The following is a 21,561-nucleotide window of genomic DNA, read 5'->3' on the forward strand; positions in this document are numbered from 1 at the left end:
AGTTGTGCCTAAATTGCACAAGTTGCACCAAACGATTCAGCTTCTGCATTCATATCTGTGCCCAAACAAAGCGGCGACACTCGCAATCACCGCATTGTGAAACCTTGAAAGCAGTTAGTCTTTAAGTGCGGGCTTAATAACTTATGAGGAGCTCACAGCCTCATCAGGCATGTGAACAACACTGCTGCCCACGCTCTGTTACATCTCTCCTAACTGTTGGGAAGCAGACAAATAAAAAATTTCCTCAGTCTGGAGATGAAATGATGCGCCTGTTGCTGTGGAAATCAAGCCGCACTCCCAGGGAAGCTGCGCATTAGAGAGCTCGAAAAAACAGACATCTGTGAAACACATTTATGATTCTTAAGAAAAACTTTCCTTTTGAAAATTTTATTCCACATGAAAGAGACACAACCATGGAAACACGTTTCTACACTTCTACTAGAACGATATCAACTAACCAACATGTCACAACATGTGTCTGCTAGTAAGTAAAGTTTGGCTACAATAGAAGAAAAAAATGAAGAGTGCTTTAGATCTAGAAAGAGAAAATTGCAAAAATTTAACAATTATCTGATGAACAACAATGAAATATTCAGTATAGATTTTAAGGAAAGGGCTTACCTGATTGAATCTCATTAAAACCTATGGAGGTGGAGGCGTTATCACTGCCTCAGATTTTATAGTTTATTTTGTGTTTTTAAAAACTAAACAAAACAAACATATCGATGAAGGACCATCTTAGTTTTAAAGCAGCAGCTCCTGCACGTTTTCACCCAATCATTCCTGTAAATCAAGACACCAAACTCAGGAAGTTCTCGCTCGTGTGTGCCAGACATCTCTTCGGCACATGACTCTTATTATTAAACAGCCACACGAAAATTTACTGTTTGAGGATGATCCGTGATAGTTGGTGTCACCGTAATTCAAACACATCTGGCCTCTGATTCGCTGCACATCGTTCAGAGTAACCCGAAGTCGCTCTGTCCCGGCAATGTTTACGCTTAGAAATCTGGAGGTTTGTTTTTTAAAAACCGAGATATTGTTAAACAAAAATTACAGGCTTCGTATAGAAAGTGAAAAGGCGCAGAAATATGGCATGTTGGTCATGGCGTGAACAGAGTTAGATCCACCAACATGAGTAATCGATAGATAACCAACAACAGCACAGCTGAGAAACTCTCTAGCATGTCAGTGTTACGTCCTTCCTACTCATCTCCATCTCCCAGGGGCTCCTTCTTCTCAGCCACCAGTTCAGCTGCTTCTCTACCTTCATCTTCTCCCTTAGGGACCTCTTCCTCCTTCTCATCTTCTTTCTCCTCCACCTCCTCCTGCTCCTGCTCCTGCTCCTCCTGATCCATGTCCAGCTCTTCAAAGGACGAGCCGCTGCCCACAGAGTCATTCGAGCCTCTGTCGCTGTGGTCCCTGTGCTTAATGTCCTCGTTTGTGTCCATGACGTCCCTCAGGGGCAGGGAGGAGGCCAGCGAGGCGGCCGTGGAGGCTGCCAGGGACGTCTCTCTGCTGTCCCACGGCATGCCGCCGCTCACCGAGCTTACATCACTGTGGGAGTCTGCACCTGCGGCAAAGCAAATAAATCCAGACAGGTAAAATGGGCTGTGAGAAAAATGGCTGCTCACAACTTAACTTTATCATTACAGCAAAGAAAGCTCAGTTGGAGAGAAATTAACTAAGAATGTTTCGCTAATTTGTCGAGTTGATGCTGCAGTGGCTTAACCTTTGACCTGCGGGACCTTACAGGAAGTCGGCCCCGTCAGTTGACAGTGACCATCCAAGTGTTATCTTTGAATCTAATTTTAAAGCAAACAGACAAAAAAAGTGTTTCTTTTCTTTACTTTGCCAACAGCGACCAGTTTTTAATGATGTTCCAAACAAGGCTGACGCCAACAGTTGGTGCCAAAGATGTAGTAGCCCATCATGTAGCCCACCAGTTTTAGCTCAATATCTATATCCTCCTGCGTCCTCATACGAGGAGATTGCATTGAAAAAATGACACCAAACAAAAGCTTGGGTCTCAAGAGGATCGAGGATCTAACTGACTTAGTCATTTTTGTGTTGGTTACTGTCGATTAGCTGTGGCAGCCATCTTGAATTGGGGTGACAGTTGTAGAAGTACATTCAGTGATTACTTCCTGAAAGCTTCTGTCCAGTTGTTCATGAGACATCTTGCTCACAGACAGTCAAAACTGATTGCATTAGGTTACGAAACAGATAAGTTAGTGTTCAGGATATGTGTTGGGATTGACTCTCAGCTACCAACACAGCAAATTTTACTTGATATCTGGAAGATTCACCGAGTTCGAGCCATTTTTGTGTTTTTTGATGCGTCTTAGTTGAAACAGCCATGTGGAATAGGGGTTGAATCCAATAGGCAATCAGTTATAGATGCACATCCAGTGATTAGTTTCTCAGAGTTTCATTAAACTCTGTCCATAGTTCACAAGATATTTTGCTAACACAACAGACAAATAAACACATACAGTACAGACACACGCCAGAACAAACAATATTGCTTTCTCCTTCGGTGACGGGTGATAAAGAAGGAAGATCGTTTATCAGCATAAATCTAATAATGCTGTATTTGCTTCTGTGCTGTGCTTTGCAAAAAGAAAAATACTCTTGCTGGTTTTGTCTGCAGCACATAGCTTATCTGCAATCACAGAGAGCATCTTTTTGCCTAATTGATGGAGATTTCTTCACCGACATGATGAGTTTGCTAATGCTTTCTGTCTGAGCTGGAATCAAATTGGCCTTTGATCTGTGTTCGACTGCGACCCAGTCATCGTTCATTATCTCTGACTACGGGACTTTTTTTATGAGCTGTTCAGAAAGTTATTGGTGGAATGAGCGCAGCGAGACAGTTGCAGAAAGAACGCTGACAGAATAAAGACCTTGCTGGAAATCAGGAGTAAATTCTGTCCACCAAATCAAAGCCCGCAGAGATATGAACAGAGTTAACCTGAATGACAAATGGAGAAATGTGAAGCCTTCCTAAAAACTGCAAATGAAACTAGAGTAGGTGTCAGACCTGGGAAATATACGAAGCGCATCATACCTTCCACCTACACGAGAAATAACACTGAACGTTCGGCCCAGAACTGGTCACCTTGAGGAGAGAGATGGAGGAAAAGAGTGGGAACAGAACCCACAAAAAGACAAATTAATGAATGATGATTACTTTCATAAACACATGTTTGAGCCAAGATAAAAACTGACTATTAAAAGACATTTAAATATCTTATCTTTGCCGCTGAAGATTTTGTAGGGCGTTAGTTCTTTCACCGTGCCTCCTTTGTGTCTTCTAAGTTAAGATAAATGTATTTTAAATAGAATCTGACTCAACGAATCCATTGGACACTAAAACACTAGCATGCACATCAGTGCCCTTGTGCGTTCACACTCCAAATAAGCATCCTGCACACGTCTGCGTGGGTTTGCACCGAATGCGTCATCAGGGACCCAAATATAATAAACAGGGAGTCACCAAGATGCTCCTGGGGTCAGCCATTTCTTTTCTTTTATGTGAATCTCTACAATCTAATTATCACTTCCAGCAAATCTGATTCTGTTCGTGGAGAATTAGGTATGAGAAGTTCATATGGATTTTCATTTGTATCTATTTATGGTGGTGTTGATTGGGCAGCAAGTCCAAACGAAACCAGTGGGAAAGGTCCTCAGTGGAAAACCTACAGTGTGAATAGGATTTGACATGGTGGGACTGGTTTTTAAAGAATACAGATGGGTTTGAGCTGTGATTCATATCCTATTTGCATGTTGGGGGGGGGGATATTCTAGAGAGACTCATTTTACAATATGAGGAAGTTTAAAATGTAAGGAATCTCATGGGTAATCATGGATCTTCTTAGGGTAATTGGGTGGATAGCCCTCCAAGGAAGACCCTTAACACACTCGACATCTTTCACGCTTTCTACGGCTGCAAGCAAGTCCTGAAATTAGCATTGTGGTTGAAGCCTTTGAAAGTCTTTTGGATAACATTTGCCTAATGTAGTTAACTAAATTGAGCCCATTGGGATTATTAGCAGAAAATCAAGGTCTTGTTCTTCAAACTGTCTGTGATTTTTTAAGGAGGTAATTAGACGCAGAAAGGGCTGAGACGCGCCGAGTGTCGGGAGAATCAGAGTCTGGGTGGATTGGAAGATAAGTCCCATATAAAATGCATAAACAAAAGCCGAGTAGCAATAAGGCAGACGGATCATCTTGTTTATGAATGAGGACCTGGGAGGAGGAGCATTTAGAGATACTTATAGGATTCTAGAGTAAAACACAGATTTGCTGGATTGAGTCAGTGTGTAAGCCTTGCATAATAACATGTTTTACTAAATAACTGTGTATTATCATAGATTAAAATGTTTCAGAAAGAAAGGGGGCATTAATACAACAAAAAGTTGTTACCTCATCGTGTGTAAAGTTTCTACATTTTGTGTCACCACGAGCTTCGTCTCTTACCACTGCAGCCAATGGGAACCTTAAAGGAAATTCATAGTCCCCTGCCTGCTCGACCATTTGCTCAACTGTCTGTGAGGGTCAGGTGGGTCCGTCTGTGGGCTGCCGCTCTATGTGCCCAGATTTTTGAGACCATGCGGACTCCACATGCTGAGAGCAACAATAAAACTCCAATTCGAAAGGAACTGAACAACAGACGACAAAGACCATAAGTCAAACCACGAGCAGAGGAGGAAAAACAACAAGGACACTTGTTCCAAAAGAAACTGTCATAAGAGTTTGCTATTTCTACAGTTGGACAATTTGTCACTCAGAATAAGAATAGACCATAAGAATAGAAAAAGTCCTGATGAGAAATCTCTTCAAGTTCCTTTTCTTCTTCTTTTCTTCTGAAGTGTTGACAAGCCAATCTTCAGTTGCTAATCCTCTCCAAAATGACTATAGATAACCAAGCATCACAAAAAATACTGGATGGATTTTACAGCAGTTTGTGTTACCACCACCTATTATGTTGGAGCAGAAAACTGAATCCCTGGAAAGTTGTGCTGCGGCTAATAAAACAACAGAAAGAAAAGGCTTGAGACAGAATTCATGTTTCCTCATCTGCTCGACTGTGAGGTTGGATGTAAAGCGATCTCATCTGTACCTGTTCCTGAAGCTCCACCAAGTCTTTCGTGCTGCCCGGACGTTTGTGTCCGTGCAGACGGTGTCACCAGCATCAAGTGCAGCGATTAAACTCCCATTCAAAAAGTGGCGCCAAACGCACAACAGACAAGACCGTGAGACCAACTCATAAACTGTATATACCGACAGACCTCTGACGGGAATCTGGAAGTTGAAGCTAGAATAGAACCAACCTTACTTGTTTCAGTACACGTTTAAATCTCGTCCCTTCCATGTAAATAAATGGGACTTTGCGGCTGGTAATATTTTAAAAATGAACAATAAATACACCTCAGATCATTTCTTTCAGATGTCGGCTCTTGTTGGTTCATGTAGTTCTTATGTTTCTGCTGTATGTTCAAATATTCATTCTTGTAATTAGTTATTTCATGCCTAATAGAAAGGTCATGTGACACCATGATTGTGTGTGTGGGGGCGAAGGCAGGACTTAAAGCTACACATCCCTAGTGCGCAGACTCTGGTTACAAAAAACAACAACATGGCAGCTTCTGCAAACCGGGTCCTGCTGGCTTCAATTCCCAACAAGAAGAGAAGGCGGGGACACTTGGTCTTTTTATATATACAGTATGTCTTCAGTCCAACCACAAGCAGAGGAAGAAAAACAACTCTGAGGCTTGTTTTGATGAAATACTGTGAGAAGAAATTGCCATCAAAAATTGGACAAAGTATCATGCAGGGACAACAAGGACACATAAATTGCTTCAAATTCCTGTTGAGAAACCAAAGTCCTTTTCATCTTTTCTCATGAATAAATAGTTGACAAACCAGAACATCATTGCCACCTAGTAGACTACAGTAATAAATGATAGTCCTGACTTGAACATGCTGCAGCTGACCAAAAAATACCACGTGGCGTCTGTGCGTGTCCAGATTTCAAAGCTGAGTGATGGTTTTTGTTATTCCCAGCGACCATCTTTAACCAACTCTTCCAAAACATTTACAAACTTTAGATCACCAAAAGTGTAGGTCTGTCAAAATAACCAGCAATGCTATATAACAAGCAGAAAAAAGTCAGTGTAACAATATTCCAAGAGGGTCATTTACGCAGGGTCAGCCCACATCCCCTGATCTCTACGTCTTACATTATTATGTTGATCAGCTGATTACAAACATGGAATTGCTTTGATTAAATGGCTCTAGCCTGACCACCTTTTTCTGCCTTCTCTGCAGCCTACATCCACCCCAGTGACTCTGTTTCACACTGTGGGCGATTTAATAAATGTCATGTTTGCCATGAGCGTCGTTCTGTTCTGTACTACGGGGGGTCTTTGCTTCTGCCATTAGGTGCTAGAACAGAGCCATACAGGGAAATATAGACCACTGCAAATTGCTACAGTAGAGTCTGAAGTTGAGATGGATTATGGATCTGAAAGCTCAGAAACAACAAAAATGAAAAAAAAAACAGGCAGACTGACTTATTATTATTATTATTATTATTATTATAGATATTTATTCTCTACAACATGTCTGTCATTTTAGGTATTTCCAAACAAACAGAAAAGTCTCTTATGCTATTTTCACTCATGTAATGGCTGAACTGTATATCAGTGTGTGCTTTTAAACAACAAACTGCTGTCAGAGCATCAGCTGTGAGACACAAACCAACATGTTTCACGTGGTTAAATCATATAAACAACAATTTTCTTCTCCACTAGCTACAACTTCTTTTTGGTAATCTTCAGCAAAACTGCCTCAGATGATCTTTTGACACAAAAATTAATGGATAAATTTTCCGACTGCAGCTGTTCCTGAACAGGAAATCAAAGTAAATCTGGACTCACACGACAAACAAAAAAAAGCAGGGTTCTTATTAAAGCCAATCTTTTCACATAAATGCTTGCATCAGCAGTCATTCCTCCCAATAACACGGTCTTCGATAATTTCTTCTGTAGAAGCCACACCAGGCCCACATACTTGATGTTCGTATGTGTCTCCCTCCTGACCTTTCAACCCCAGCAGGTCGAGGCAGACGGGCGCTCGCCCTGAGCCTGGTTCTGCTGGAGGTTCCTTCCTGTTAAAAAGGAGCCCTTCTTTTCCATCGTTGTCTCCGTGCTGCTCAAGATGAGGGATTGCAACAAAGTGAAGTCAACGCAATTTGTTGATTTCCTTAAACCAGAGGTGTCAAACTCCAGGCCTTGAGGGCCGCTGTCCTGTAGGTTTTAGGTTTTTCTGCTCCAACACACCTGATTCAAATGGTTTAATCACCTCCTCACCAAATCATCAGGTTCTCCAGGAGCACGGCAACAAGTCATCCATTTAAACCAGGTGTTTTAAAGCAAGAACACGTCTAAAACATGCAGGAGAGCGACCCCCGAGGAAAGGAGTTTGACACCTGTGCCTTAAACTGACAACCTTTTTATTAATTAGAACATTTTTTACTCTTTCCTGTTATTTACTGTATATTAATTAGATTAATATAACTGTTTGTAATTAGATCTGATTTGGACACAATTAAATTTATGATTTGACTTGGAATCTACTTTGCAATGATGAAATCTCACCATTGTTGGCTAAATCTACTACAATTTACAAACACTGAGTGACAGTTTGTAGCACTCACCTGAATGTCATAAATTTCTTTATTTATTTATTTGAGCGTTCTGATTTGCTCTCTGTGGTCGAAGCAGGACAATTATTAAGACGCAGCCAAAAGTTAGGAGCAGAATTGTCTATAACGCGAGTGCTGGATAACAGGAAGTTCTCCCAGATGGTGAAAGTGGGATTTCCACAGCTGGGCTGTCAGACAAAGCTTAGCCCCCCCTGATTGATCTGTCTCTCATTAAAAAAAAAGTCTCAGCTGCGTCTGAGACTGGGAACGCACGGAAAAACACATTTAGATTTTGCTCAGATGAGTCCCAATTTCTGACAAAACCTCTTGAACCCCTAAACTCATTATACTGTATATGAACTGCAGATTACTGCTGTGCCACAGGAACGCTGCACACAAAGTGGTCCACATTAATGCATCATTTCTTTTTACAGTCAGCCTTAAAAAGTAACCCCTTGAAACTATTTTCCACAGCCACCAAACACACAATAGTCTCGTCTCACACTGTATATCTAGATGTGCCTTTTTCTATAATTCTCTGCAACATGAATCTGTACACAGAATTACTAAAAACTGATTAAACTCAACAACAAATTGCTTCAGTGTGATGCATGGCGTTTTGACTTGTACGATTGCTTTCTGAAAACTGCACTAAACGGAATAGCTTCACAATCTGAAATGCATTTTTCTTGTTTGTCAGGATCAGATTGGACAAACCGATTGTGTCTGTAACAGTCTGTGAAGCCTCTGAATGAGCTTGGAGTTGGCCACTCCTCTATTATTTGACTTCTTTTGTCGCCTTGAGTTTGTGTTTTTATATAGAAGTCTTTGTTTTTTTTCTTCTTTCCACTCACGCTGAAACATTTCCAGCTTGCATGGATACATCTTTATGTCAATTTGCACAGGCCCGGAGCAAATTCAAGTCTTAATAGTGTCTTTACACTGACCAGAGCTGTTGTTACACCATCAGGCCCAAAAAAAAAAAAAAAAAAGTTGCCAGGGCCAATATCGTTTTCTCTGTCGCTGCGAGGGCTTAAGCGAATCTTCCTCAGTTCAGCTCGACAAATCTCCTTAGGCCGGACAAGGTCAACTCTGATTCGAGAGGGTCTCGAGGTGAAGGGGAGGGTTTTTATGTGAATTGAGATGGGGGAGACCAGGGGCTAAATAACAAAATTTGGCAACTCAGAAACTCAACTTCTTTCGCTCACAATGCGTATGTACTGCATGCGTGTGACTGAATACTTTTTTATCATCCTGATAGGTAGTGCTGCGTGGTTTGGATTCATTTACTCCGACTGTACTTTGTGCATATTTTGAAGGAGATGACAACAGTTTCAGAGCAGTTGAGGGATATTTACAGTGATGTAAGATATCATGAGCAAGTTTTCCGGCAACAGACCGGGGTCAGCAGTTGAAATGTGAAGATGATTCTGGCTTGGAGCTTTGAGCCCTTGGGCTACAAACAAGCAGGGGGAGAAAAAAAAGCCTAAACTTGCACCGGCCTAACAAAGTAACAGCAGCTGTTGTATGAAATAATACCATGATCTGTTGGTATCTTTATAACTGTGTGGTAATATTCCAGCCAAATACAAAGCTCTGCAGAGATGCACATATTTTCCTCAGCACTGAGGAACCATTTTGCCTTCCAGATTATTTTGGGGTGGTGTGAGTTGCAGAGAACTGAGAATAGGACACAGAGGTGTCAACAGTTTCTTCAGTTCTATTAGGACTGAATGAGACTTGACTTGTGCTGCTCAAAGTGTAAAAACCTGCATTTGAAAGAAAAAAGAAAAGAAAAATGACAAACATTTGGACAAGCATGCATACAGGTTTGTGTGTGTGTGTGTTAAAAACTAAAGGCATCACTGCTAAATTACTTTCAACGTGTGATTAGAAAACAATATGCAAATTTACTGTTATCTGGATTATAGTTTGTTTACCCTACACTTCAGTTTTTCTCCTATTTCCTTTCCCAGTTGTTGGAAAGCAAGCAATAATCAAAGCTTTGCCTCAGAACAGTGATGCTGACAAAACTAATTTAAAGTTGTGAATAGCCTTCACTCTCGGTTCAGAGAAAGGTGAGGGGCTCTTCAGCAGAAAATCCTGCAGTTTGTCTCGAGGACGGCCTCATACCTGTAACAGCGCTTTAAAAAAATGTAATAAAACATTCACAGACCAGATAAAAACTTCTTCCTCATTCTTTTTTTTTTTTTTTTTTTAAGAACAGACTGTGTTTACAGAGGATGCCGCATTAGGTTTCTGTCCACCTCCGACCACTTTGTTCCAAACGTCCCAACATCATGTTCTTTGGCCTGCGATCTGACAAAGTCAATACCACCGTGACACCAGCCTTCAAGCTCAGTGGAATGGAGGCAGCGACGACGTTCCACTTCGAGACACATACTTGTAATGACAGATCAATTACAGAGTCTCATATATCGTTTGTCCTCGGCGATCGGGGGCAGAAGAGGAGTCAGACAAAATAAAAACGTCACACAGATCCTTGTTTGCTTCGAACTGCAGCTACGGAAGCTAAATGTTTCTGTTTATATGTTTCACTGCAATGCTGTTAGATGGTATCATAGCCCCCCCAAAAAAATGGATAAAAGTCTCGAGAAAAAAATGTCCTCACTCGCCGAGTGACGGACATAATTGGGTGTTGCCAGAAGGCGCTCTGATGTTCACCTGCAAAAAGTTAAACCACTGGAGGTCAGCAAAAACAAGATTTTCAGTTTGTCTTAAATTACTCACCTTAAAAACACTCATTTGTTTTTAAACCTTCACCAAGTCAGACAGTTGTCAGTTTCTGTCTGCTGATGAAAGCTTCTCACTGAAGCCCCCAGTTCTGCTCTTCTTTCTGCAGAAGACTTAACTTTTAAAAACAGAGGGGTCAAACTTTACCTGTAATGTCCGTTCCCCTGTCCTCGTCAGAGTCCTCTTCTTTCACGTCTGATTTGACTTCATCTTTCATTTCTGGCACAAAGAAGTCCGTCTGGCGAGACAGCGGGACCATATAGTTGATGACATCTGATCTGTAGATCTCAATAACGGGGAAGGCGCACAGCTTCCGCTCCTATGCAAATGAAACACACAAAACAGAAGATAAGAGGCGTGACATTATTTCATAATATCATCAGACAGATCCACGGAATTTATTTTAAATCTTGGCACGTAAGTCCCCCAACGCAAGGACATCCCTGAATAGAAGCAGGCGTTTATGAAATGTTGTGCAACAAATTATTCTAGTCTCTCTGATTTCAAAAAAAAGAAAAGAAACTCAGCCAGTATAAACTCTGAACAAATGTCCATAAGAATTAGGACAATAAGCAGCAGCCTCGTGCTAACCAGAAGCACTGATTAACTAAACGCCAGTGAGTGTGAGCGCTACTATAAAAGTGCAAGTTTTTACAGTTTTTATGGTCTGGAGCATTCAGGTGTGTGTTAACAAAATGACAAATAATAAATACATCATCACGGATCCTAAAGAAGCAACTGTTTCTGCTCTTCAGTCTGGAAAAAGATCAATTTATTACAAATTGTAGCTCATTATTATCCAATAAGAAAGGTTCAAAACAGTTGTCAGGTGCTCCTAAAGAGGATATTCCACACTGTGGTCTAATTCTGCAAAATAAAAAGCTACATGTCAGATTTTACAGGCCTCGGTCAGCTTTGTTCAATGTTTTAACATGTAAAATAAGAAAGAGACTAATTTTTAAGCGCCGCCAGGAGAAAAGCTCTCTGAAACGAACACTGAAGAACAAACAATGAGGCTTTTTGAAAAGTGTTTATTGGACAGATGAAAGCAAAGTGGTGATAATTAAATGTAATACATAAAACACAGTACAGCAGTGTAAACACCTCATGCCAGCAGTAAAGCACGGCGGTGGAAAGCTGATGATTTGGGCTCGTTTTGCAGCCGCAGGACCTGGACACATTGCGCTTGTTGAGTCAGTCATGAACTCCTCTGTATATCAAACTAATCTACGGACAAATGTGAGGCTGTTTGTCTGAAAACAGCTGCAGGAACCAAAATGAGGTCCTGCCACCGGACAATGACTCAAAATAAATGGTTATAAAGTGGACAAATGGACGACAGACAGATGGACAAACTGATACGTTCATACAGAAGACGAATAGTTTAAGACACTGCTGCTAAAGATGGTTTTACAAGATACAAGACTTTTTAAAAGTATCATTATGCCTCAATATGTAAGACATCAAAGTTAAAATATCAGCACTTGCTTCTTGCCCTGACTGGATAAGATATATTTGATCACTGTGCAAATGAAATGATTAAATTTAAATGAATTTAATTTAAATGATTAAATCCAGTCCGGTGCAGTGGTCTTTATGACATGTTCCTGATTCTCAGTCACAGCCACCTTAGTGAAAGTCTTCGTGTTTCAGACGAATGTCATACAGAAAAAATGAAGAATTATATTACATATATAAACTTGAGCAAGTTTTTCCAACCAGTGTCTGACCAGATACATACAGTAGAAATAAGAAGTGAGAAGTACTTAGTGCTAAAGAAGCATAATACCGTCCTAAGAAACCAAGAAGCAGCCGGAAAAAAATGCGAGATTTATTCCAATATAACGCTTAAATTCCCTGGTAATACCTCTCCTGTTTTAAAATTTGATCACTTCCAAAGTGCAGGAGGGTTAGCACAACAACAATAATCATTCTTGGAGGAGTTAAAAGTGAGATGTAAAGCGTCTGCTGAAATAACACTGGGTTTTAAAAAAAAAAACATTAATATGAATATATATGCCCTCCCATGTGAGTCCATTAAAGCTGCATTACCGTCCACATGGAAGTGTCTACTTTTGCACTTTCTGGCGGCGTGTGTAGAAAGTTTATAAATACTGCAGCATATTTTCTCTAAAGAGGACATTAGTCTCGCATAATTTTGCTTTATGCTTTTATATGGTTCACAAGGGAGCGCGGAGGAGTGAGGTATCTGATGAATCATCGTCGGGACAGCCGGGAAAAGGCAAGGGTGACTTACTCAGCTCGGTCTCACTTGTGATCGGTGTCAAAGTGACTGATTAATATTTTAGTGAGAGACAAAGGAGGAATAAATGAACCAGAATAGCTCGGCAATAGATCCGTCGTTGATTCACTCCCTGGCAATAGTTGGCGGTTCTGAAATTATGTCAGAAGAAACAGTCAGCAGATACTACTGAAAGGAGAGCTGATGTAAGATGTTTCGTGATGCAATCTTTGGAGATACTCAATTTAAAGGCTGATTTTCTGACTGTGAATTATCGCCATCTGTGAGCCGCGCCAGATGGATTTTTGGAACTGCTCAGACTAAAAAGCTGTGCGTTGAGATTTATTTTATCGTGCTAATGTAAATATGTCCACCTGCGATGCCATTTCAACCCATATACAGTTCGTTGTTACGATTGGTTGTGCTAAATACTTCTGGGTAGTCGTGTTTTCTGTCGCAGCAGGAAGCAGTCAACACGATGCCAGTTTGAAGCGTCGCAGAGAAATTCTCAGAGTCAGGCTATTTATCTACATCCAAGAACAGATTTCCATCATCTAAATCAAATCAAACAACACAGTTTTGAGCAAATGATATCTGAAACGATTTTTACGTTTCAGTACTTTGCTTTGTAGCCCACACCCCGAGTGGAAGGAAGCTGCCGTCAGCCTCGCCGCTTATGAGCCGTGACTTATTTTAGCGGTCTTTAACGAAAACGGTGACAGCGCAAGAAAATTGAGCGATTCCGTAGTCAAGGCCACCACAGCCTCTTTCCTTGGAGACAGAAGGGCGTCTGTGAAAGCGAGGTTTTTACAAAACCTCTCTCGCCACGGTTTCATTTGCAAGCGGAGTTACGGCGTGACTTAATCATCTTTGGCAGCTGTCAGGTAGGTTGTTAGGTGATGTCAAGTCTCCAGTTTTATTTTGAAATAAAAAATATGCCTTTTGTCTGAGCAGCTAAAGAGTAGTCGATGGTGTACAAACTGGTGACACAAACATTTGCACTAAAACAGATTTACCTGAGGGCTTTGGGGTCTGATTACATCGGACTCAGAAGTTTTTTTTCTGTGGTGAGATAACTGTCCAGTGTAGACCTTTCCTCCTGGTCCTGGAGGAACACCATGCTGCATGTTTTAGTTGTTTCCCTGCTCTTCAGCAGGTCTCCACGTTCTACAGAAGCCTGTTAATCATTCAAATCAGGTGCAGAGAAACACCTAAAACATGCAGGACAGTGTCCCTCCAGGACCAGGGTTGGACACCACTGCTCTCGTGTCCTGGAAACTGAAAGCACCACTGTCGATCCATTCTACCGTCTTTCATTTTTAAAACCCAGAATCGAGAATTGCATTTATATGGACGATGCTTTATTAATATTTACAAGATTTTAAGACCTTTAAAAAAAATGCTTGAAGGTCAATTCTTATTTGAATCTCATGGATTTTAAAGTTTCCTTCTTTCAAATCATCTGTTGTTTATATCTTGATAGTCTATGTGAAAAAAATGACCTTTCATTCTTGGGACCCCCCTATTCAGAAATACTTTCTTTGTTTTTGAGACAATCATCCTCTGGAACACATAATTCTCTTTTTCTGTTATTATCTGAACCTGTCTGTCATCCTTTTTATTATTTATTATCTCTTGTGTTACAGAATAAATATTGGGAAGTGTACTCCAGTGATTTTAATTAAAGTTTTAAGCCGACGCAGTTCTGAATCAGAGTCTTATAACTTGTTTTAAAAGGGATTTATAGACTTTGATTGTCGTTATGATTGACAAAAATTCTGCCCGTTTTGAATCTAATCCTTCAAAGTGGCGCTGTGTGAGCCGGTATGAACATCCTGGCTGCAGAGCCTCCAGCACTGAACACGTCTATGCAAATCAGTGCCAATCTCCTTGAACCTGCTTAGATAATGAGCAGCAACTTGAGACAAAAGCAGTTTACTATACTGTACACACACACACACACACACACGCCTCCAAGGGTTTTATATCAGATGATTCTACAAAAACAGGACATGAGAAAGATGCCTGAGTGTGCATCACTGTCAGGAAGTGATGCACGGTTAAAATAGTGACAAGTTCAGAATTATAATATTATAATTTTTTATGTTTACATCATAGTTTTCTTTACATCATGTAGTTATTTCACTGATTAATAAATCATCAGGGAGACAGGAGATCACCTCCTTTTATCTTCTGTAAAAATTAATCCTGAACGATACAACACACTGTGACACAGTGAGACCTCTCTGAAGGTTTCCTACTTCAAGACCGGATATTAAAAATAATATCTTTTTTGTTATTTATTTTTTTACAAACTTATCAGCTTTTATCAGCACGAAACAATTAGTGTTACTCTAACATTACTTCGCCGGGGAAGTTAAGCAGCTCAGAAATATGTAGTAGAGACTGATATGCTGTCTCAATAATGTGGTTTACAGAATTCTTCTTCGTTAAAAACTGCAGTTTTTTTTTTTATTTAGAAGACATTGTTTGTAACAACAAGGTCTCAAGTTTGTGGAGCTTGTATGTCCTCCCTGTTTATAGGAGGATGGTGTTTTTTGTTGTTGTTGTTGTTTTTGTGCACTCCGGTATTTTCATTTAGTGCAAAAAGGTCAAATTAAAGGTTAGGATAAATGAGCAAGTGTGTGTGAGTGTGTGTGTGAATGGTTGTCTGTCTTGTGTGTTTCTGCGCTGGCCCTGCAATGGACTGGCAACATGTCCAAGGTGTGCCATCTCGAACTGGGTTGGCTCCAAAAGTTAATCAGCTGTAGATGAACATCCAATAATTATTTCCTGCAAGTTTCATTCAAACTGATCCAGTGCTTTAAGAGCCATTTTGCTAACAGACAGACAGAATTCACTCCCAATAGCTAATGGAAAAATTTAATAGAAAGATCTTGTATGGTCTGTTTGTACTCAGAATATATGATGGTGATCAGTCCCAGTTACTACCACATCAAATTTGAGGTCAATATCTGTAAAACTGACTGTTTTTTTTCCACTTTTATGTTGAAGCTGGATTAGCTGTGGCAGCCATCGTGAACCAGGTTGACTTTAAAAGTTAATCAGTGGTAGATGCACCTTGAATGATTACTTTCTGAGAGTTTCATTAAAACCTGTCTTGTGGTTCATGAAATACTTCGGCAACCGACAGACACGTGCACGCACAGGCTCAGGCGAAAAGTTTCATCGCCCACCTTTCGCCCTTTGGAGGCGGTCAGTGATTACTCTTACATGTGTCACTCTTGTTCCAGAGACGTTTTATTCATGCACAGGTTATCAAAGACAGATGTAGGGTTCAGGTCTTGAAAAACGGAGAGGCATTAATCAGCGACCTGCCTGCTGTGGATAAAAACAAATCATCCGCTGTCAGATCTGAAGCTGATAAAGAAGTACAACAACAGCTGCAAGGCATTGGCTGCAGAATGCTTCTGGCTCTCAAGAAGCTCTCAATTATCAATCTAAAGTTCCACCCTTTGCTTCAAAAACTGCTACTTAAGGCAAACGCCAAACTCAAGTCCTCATTATGGCTGTTCACCAGCTAGTTAGTGACATCTGGGCATGATCATCATCATCATCACCATCGTCAACTTTATTTATAAAGCGCTTTAACACCAGCCGTAGCTGAAACAAAGTGCTGAACATCAGTCATAAATAAGATAAAAGAAAGCATAAAAATAAAGTGACGAAGCTAAGCACAGGATAATGAATTAAAAAAACACAACAAAAACAACGCAGTTGAACAGATAAAACAAATACCAGTAAAAAGTGAGTAAAATCAAGTCTCCGTTGGGTTAAAAGCCAGAGAATGGAAAGAAGTTTTCAAGCGAGTGTTAAAAATGGATGTATAATATGGTCCCTTTTTTTAGAAATAAACTGACAATATATCAGGATCTGCTTCAGTTCGGGGCTTCCTTGTGATCGACAAGTACTCCAAAAATCCAAACGCAAGCGTGAAACAATCAGAGTGTCAGACTTTAATAAAAAGCCTAATATTATTGCTCGCAATCTCATAAAACGTGTATGTTCGGATTTCAGGGCGTTATTTTGTAAACTGCCAAACTGTGACTTTTCAAAGTTTCAAAGTATGAAGAGGGCTTTTTTTTTTTTTAATATTACCTTTTAATCCTGCCTTCCTATCAGACTCTTTGAAAAATGCGATGTTTATTAAGTTGTGTCCCTCCCTGCAGGTACTTCACCTCCTTAATCTGTGGTTGTGATACTTATTTCAATTCCACTTTCTCGTGATATCTAAAATATTGCCCTTTGATGTTTTTCAAAGCGCTCGGTGACTCCAGATGAGAAAACTGGGTCACTTCATATCACTCCTTTTGTTGGCATAAAGGATCCCTCTAAATTAGATGGTAATTTATACATTTTTGGCAGCAATTCCATTTGTCTTTGCAAACAGCAAACACGCCATTTGAATATATCTCTTAAACCTTCTTAGGTGATATTAACATGTTTATTTTGCCACTGTTTTTTATGTACTATAATAAAAAATTACACACTAAATCTTATGCATACACGTTCATGCTCTGATTTCTAAAGATCAGCGGTGAAAAACCCTGATTGGTTGATCTCTAAAGTTAACATAACACTGAATATAATTAAAATACACCGAAATAACACGCCAAATAGACGTGTGTGTACCATCGACCTTCCTCATACAGTAGTACAAATACACTTACTGTATTATTTCTGCTCAACTTTGCAACAAAATCAAAGATTCATATGAACATCTCCGAGACTAACATCCTGAAATCCTGTTTTTTTTTTTGTTCCTAACAATGGCTGCCATTTTAGCTCACAACTGTCAAAGTGAAAGCACAATTAATATTTACTAAAACAATGATAGGAGAACGAAGCAGGTCTAATCCCTGGGAGCTACGTCTCACTGGCCAGTAATTCACCGGGGAAATAAAGGAGGACATAGCTCACAAATTAACTGTCTAATCATAATCAAGGTGAGCTACTGACTTTTAACTTTTAATTATTAGACAGGCGAGTTCTTTTAATTTTCCTCCATTGCCCTTTTCTGGTCTCTGCAACGTGTAGCAAATGAAAGTGTGCCATCTTTTCCCTGTAGCTCATCCTGATGTCAACACACATCCATTAAAACCTCTGTGTGTGTGCGCGCGTGTGAGAGAGAGAGAGAGAGAGAGAGAGAGAGAGAGAGTGTGTGTGTTCAAGTGTGTGTCTTTGGGCTGCTGGGACTGAATTGTGCAGTCCTGCAGGACAGAGAGGCAGATGAGACTTGATAGTCTAAAAACAGGCCAGTCGCTCTTTGCCTGCCGCCTCGGAGCAGACTCAACAATTATGAGCATCAGATTCGAAGCCATTCTCTCACGACTGACACATCAGAAGTCAACGAGAATCAGCAAGTCAACAACCAGGTGGTATCAGCCTTTCCTGAGCCCGACCATTGCTCCCGTCTCTTAATATTAACCAAAAAAAGAAGAATGAAGAAGTTTTGCTTTGAGGCGAGGATAAACCATCTTTTCTCCCCCTCTAGCTGGGCTGTATGAAGTATTTGGGAGTAGATAGTGGCCTGCACACCTGCACACCGTCAGCTTGGAGATGCAAGGACAGTGTCTGGCAGACAAGCAAATTGGGAGTTCTGGTTTTTACATCGTGACACTTTTGTATCAGACGTGTACAAACTGGATCCATGGACGGTAACACGTTCTGTTTTGAATCAGTGTTCCAACAACTATGATATATAAACTACTAACTGTGTTATAGCGTGTGTTTTTACGGGTAATAATCACACACTGAGAAATACTTTACGCAACTCCTCTAAATGCCTATACATCTAACAACCTTTTGAACACAGTTTGTTTGTGAACACAGGTGGATTAACTTTGATTAAAGGAACACTTATGAAGAGCATCCCCAACAATAGCTGGTCTATAGCTATATCTATATTCTATACTAATAGTGTGTGTTTGGGCTTTCACATCTAATCTGTCTAAGTTTGAATTCTCACGATGATTATATAACTCATGTTGTTTGTCTCAGGTGAAATGATGCCGGTCCTGGGAGGCTGTTTTATGAGGACCAGTAAACAAATGTGGCCTTTTTTATTGATTTAGTTGGAGAATTACCACTCGTATCTTCTAATGATAGTAAGAGGTCAACCACAATCACACCCTGGGGGTTTAAGAGATTCATCGCGTTGGTCAGAAGTGATGCTTGAACACGTCTTGTGTTTCGTTAAATGGCGGGCTCTTCTTAATAAAAAAAAGTCACATTTAAACCAAATCCTTAAAGAGTGGGTATTTTTAAATGAAAGCAGAAATAAATACACACCGAGTTTCAAACTATATGGCTTCCCATGTGAAATCCTTACTTTTATCTGAAAGAAATAGGAGAAATAATCACCTTTAGCTTTCACTAAATAATAGTTGCACAGACTATCCTTCTACTATTAACCAGACCTAAAAGGATTTTCTCTCCATGAAAGCAGGCTCTTCAAAATAAGTAATTAGTGCTGCCAAAGACACGTTCAAGTGGTGAGTTTGTAAGATTTTTCGTGCAACTACATCTTAGGATGAATCTGTAAAGAAGAGGACAGCAAACTGAGTTAAGTAGAACAGAGGATGAATCTTTGAGAGAAACGTATGCAGATTAGGAGTTACATATAGAAAACGATATAGGAGGGAGTCTCCCAGGGCTTTGTCACATCTTTGACCTCTCCGGCAGCTGCTCCGTGAATACACTGTATCCCTGCACCAATAGAAATACCAATAAAAGGAAAGTAAATGTGGAATACAACACCCCTGGAGCTTGATTTACTGCTTCGCTTCACTACAGCAGAACTCTAAATATGGCCACGAAGTAACTGGGCCATATGTATCATGGAGAAACTCAGAAGTCAGAGAAAGTATTTTAGACTTTCATTTATTTGAAATTGTCTGTACTTATAGGGGTGTGTGTGTTTTAAAACAATATGAACTCCAGACACCAGACTGGTTTTCTTTTTCCTATCACGTCTCTCTGTTGGTGTGCAACTCTGGCAGCTGAGCGGCAAAAGAAGACACAACAAGTTTTAAGAAATCTGACCTCGAATTGATCAAGACAGTGGGGACGCTCTGACCTCACTCCGGTCTGCATGTCCTTACAGACGCACCACATCGTTTGTTGGGTTTGAAATTTAAAAAGTGCTCCGGGGTTGATGCTCGACTCCCTGATTTCTTCTTTTAGAGTCTGGTATTCACCTGATTTTTTTTTTTTTTTTTCAACTCACACCTGTTAAGCATAGAATTTGAACACAGAAACACACTGAGAATATTTTCTTAAGCAACAAAAGTGGAGTTTGATTTGAGATCACCAAAGTTTGCTGTGGTCGATCAAAACAAAAAGGCTTTTTTTAACTAGTAAAAACCCTCGGCTGCAAAGTCAGTCAAGCAATCTGTGGTGTTTTCATGTATTTAGAGGCTTATTTTTAAAAAATGAGTGATGTTTTACCCGTGTTTTGTTGATAATGCCTCGTCTCAGTGCAACACTGGGCATTCAACTAGTCGTCCAGACCAGTAACTGTACAGCTAAACCCAGTGGTGGAAAGTAACGAAGTTCAAGTACTTCGTTACTGTACTTAAGTACAATTTTCGTGTATCTGTACTTTACTTAAGTAGATTTAATAATGGATACTTTCTACTTTTACTCCACTACATTTTACAGTAAGTATCTGTACTTTCTACTTCACTACATTTCTACAAAACCGTCGCGTTACTCGTTGCATCCAAGTCGCATTTCAGTATTTTGATTTGTTCATTAGTTTGAAAGTATCCAATGGCGAGAGAGGAATCAGTCCACTGAACCAATGCAAATCAAGAAAGAACCATTAGGCCCTCCCTCAAGAAGAGCAAAGCAGTACGCAGCACCTGCAGAATCACTAACACCCGGAATGGAGTCCGGTGATAGACAACCAGAAGACCAGCGCCACCCATGGCCTTATTTAAAAGATTAATTTGAAATAACTGGGTCAAGTTTACCTTAAAGTGGCCAACTCTCTGCTATTCCTGTATCGATTTGATACAGTAGAGGCTTCTGCACTTCCCATATCTGTGCCTTCTGTCACTTTTTTCAGCAGTTAAAATGGTTTAATCCGTTGTTAACACATCGTAAACTGCTTTTTTGAGCCGCCTTTAAATGCAGCATGAGCGCTAAGACGCTAGCTGGGTTTACAAATGTGGGGCAGCGAAGGACACCTGCTGCTGTGCAGAGCTGCTCAGGTCAGGGACGTGCGGTCAGGGAGCAGCGAGCCTCACCTCACCTCTGATTGCGCAATCAATCACAAACTGGGTTGATACATGAAATTAGCCCGTGCCTGTTGCCGTACTGCTGCATGTCGCCAATATAATGGTTTATATACCCTCGTTTTCCACAGTCTGGTTAATGTCTTTAACCATTTACGTTTAATGTTTGTTAGTAACATATTTAGTTTTGCTGATGGGACATAAAACCGTGGTGAAAAGGCACAGGGTGAGGCAGGCAGTACTCTGCCGCACTGAAGGGGGCGCACGTGAGCCAACGGGAGCTTGTTGCTGCGCTGTCTCTTTACCCAGAGGGGAGTGAGAGTCACGTGCACTGCTGCCAGCCGTTAAGTTTTGTTTTGCTCCATTGGACTGCCAAAACGGTAATTGTAACGTTTTTTCTTATCTTATCTTTAATACTACTATGTGTGTGCGCGTGTGTGAGTGCGTGAGAGACAGACAGACAGACAGTGTGTGAAGAACGCTGATGAGATATGAAATAACCAGCAGCCAATTGAATAAGCTACCCTTTTGGGTTTATATATTTGTAAATCTGACTCTAAATGAGTCAGTGCCTCACCAACCATGAACCTCAC

The 21,561-nt window shown here is 40.5% G+C and overlaps 1 protein-coding gene across 1 annotated transcript in view; it reads right to left on the bottom strand.

Moving 5' to 3' along the window:
• Positions 1-350: 350 nt before the first annotated feature.
• The window catches only part of tex264a (testis expressed 264, ER-phagy receptor a), a 72,543-nt gene continuing 51,332 nt past the window's right edge, over positions 351-21,561 (bottom strand). The window contains exons 3-4 of the mRNA XM_017415674.3: positions 10,613-10,784; positions 351-1,573 (exon numbers count right to left, since the gene is read on the bottom strand). Coding sequence (XP_017271163.1) covers positions 1,206-1,573; positions 10,613-10,784 — 540 coding nt within the window. The 3' untranslated portion in view covers positions 351-1,205. The remainder of the gene's footprint in view (positions 1,574-10,612; positions 10,785-21,561) is intronic.

The sequence above is a fragment of the Kryptolebias marmoratus genome, linkage group LG4 (assembly GCF_001649575.2).
Source record: "Kryptolebias marmoratus isolate JLee-2015 linkage group LG4, ASM164957v2, whole genome shotgun sequence".
Classification (NCBI taxonomy): domain Eukaryota; kingdom Metazoa; phylum Chordata; class Actinopteri; order Cyprinodontiformes; family Rivulidae; genus Kryptolebias; species Kryptolebias marmoratus.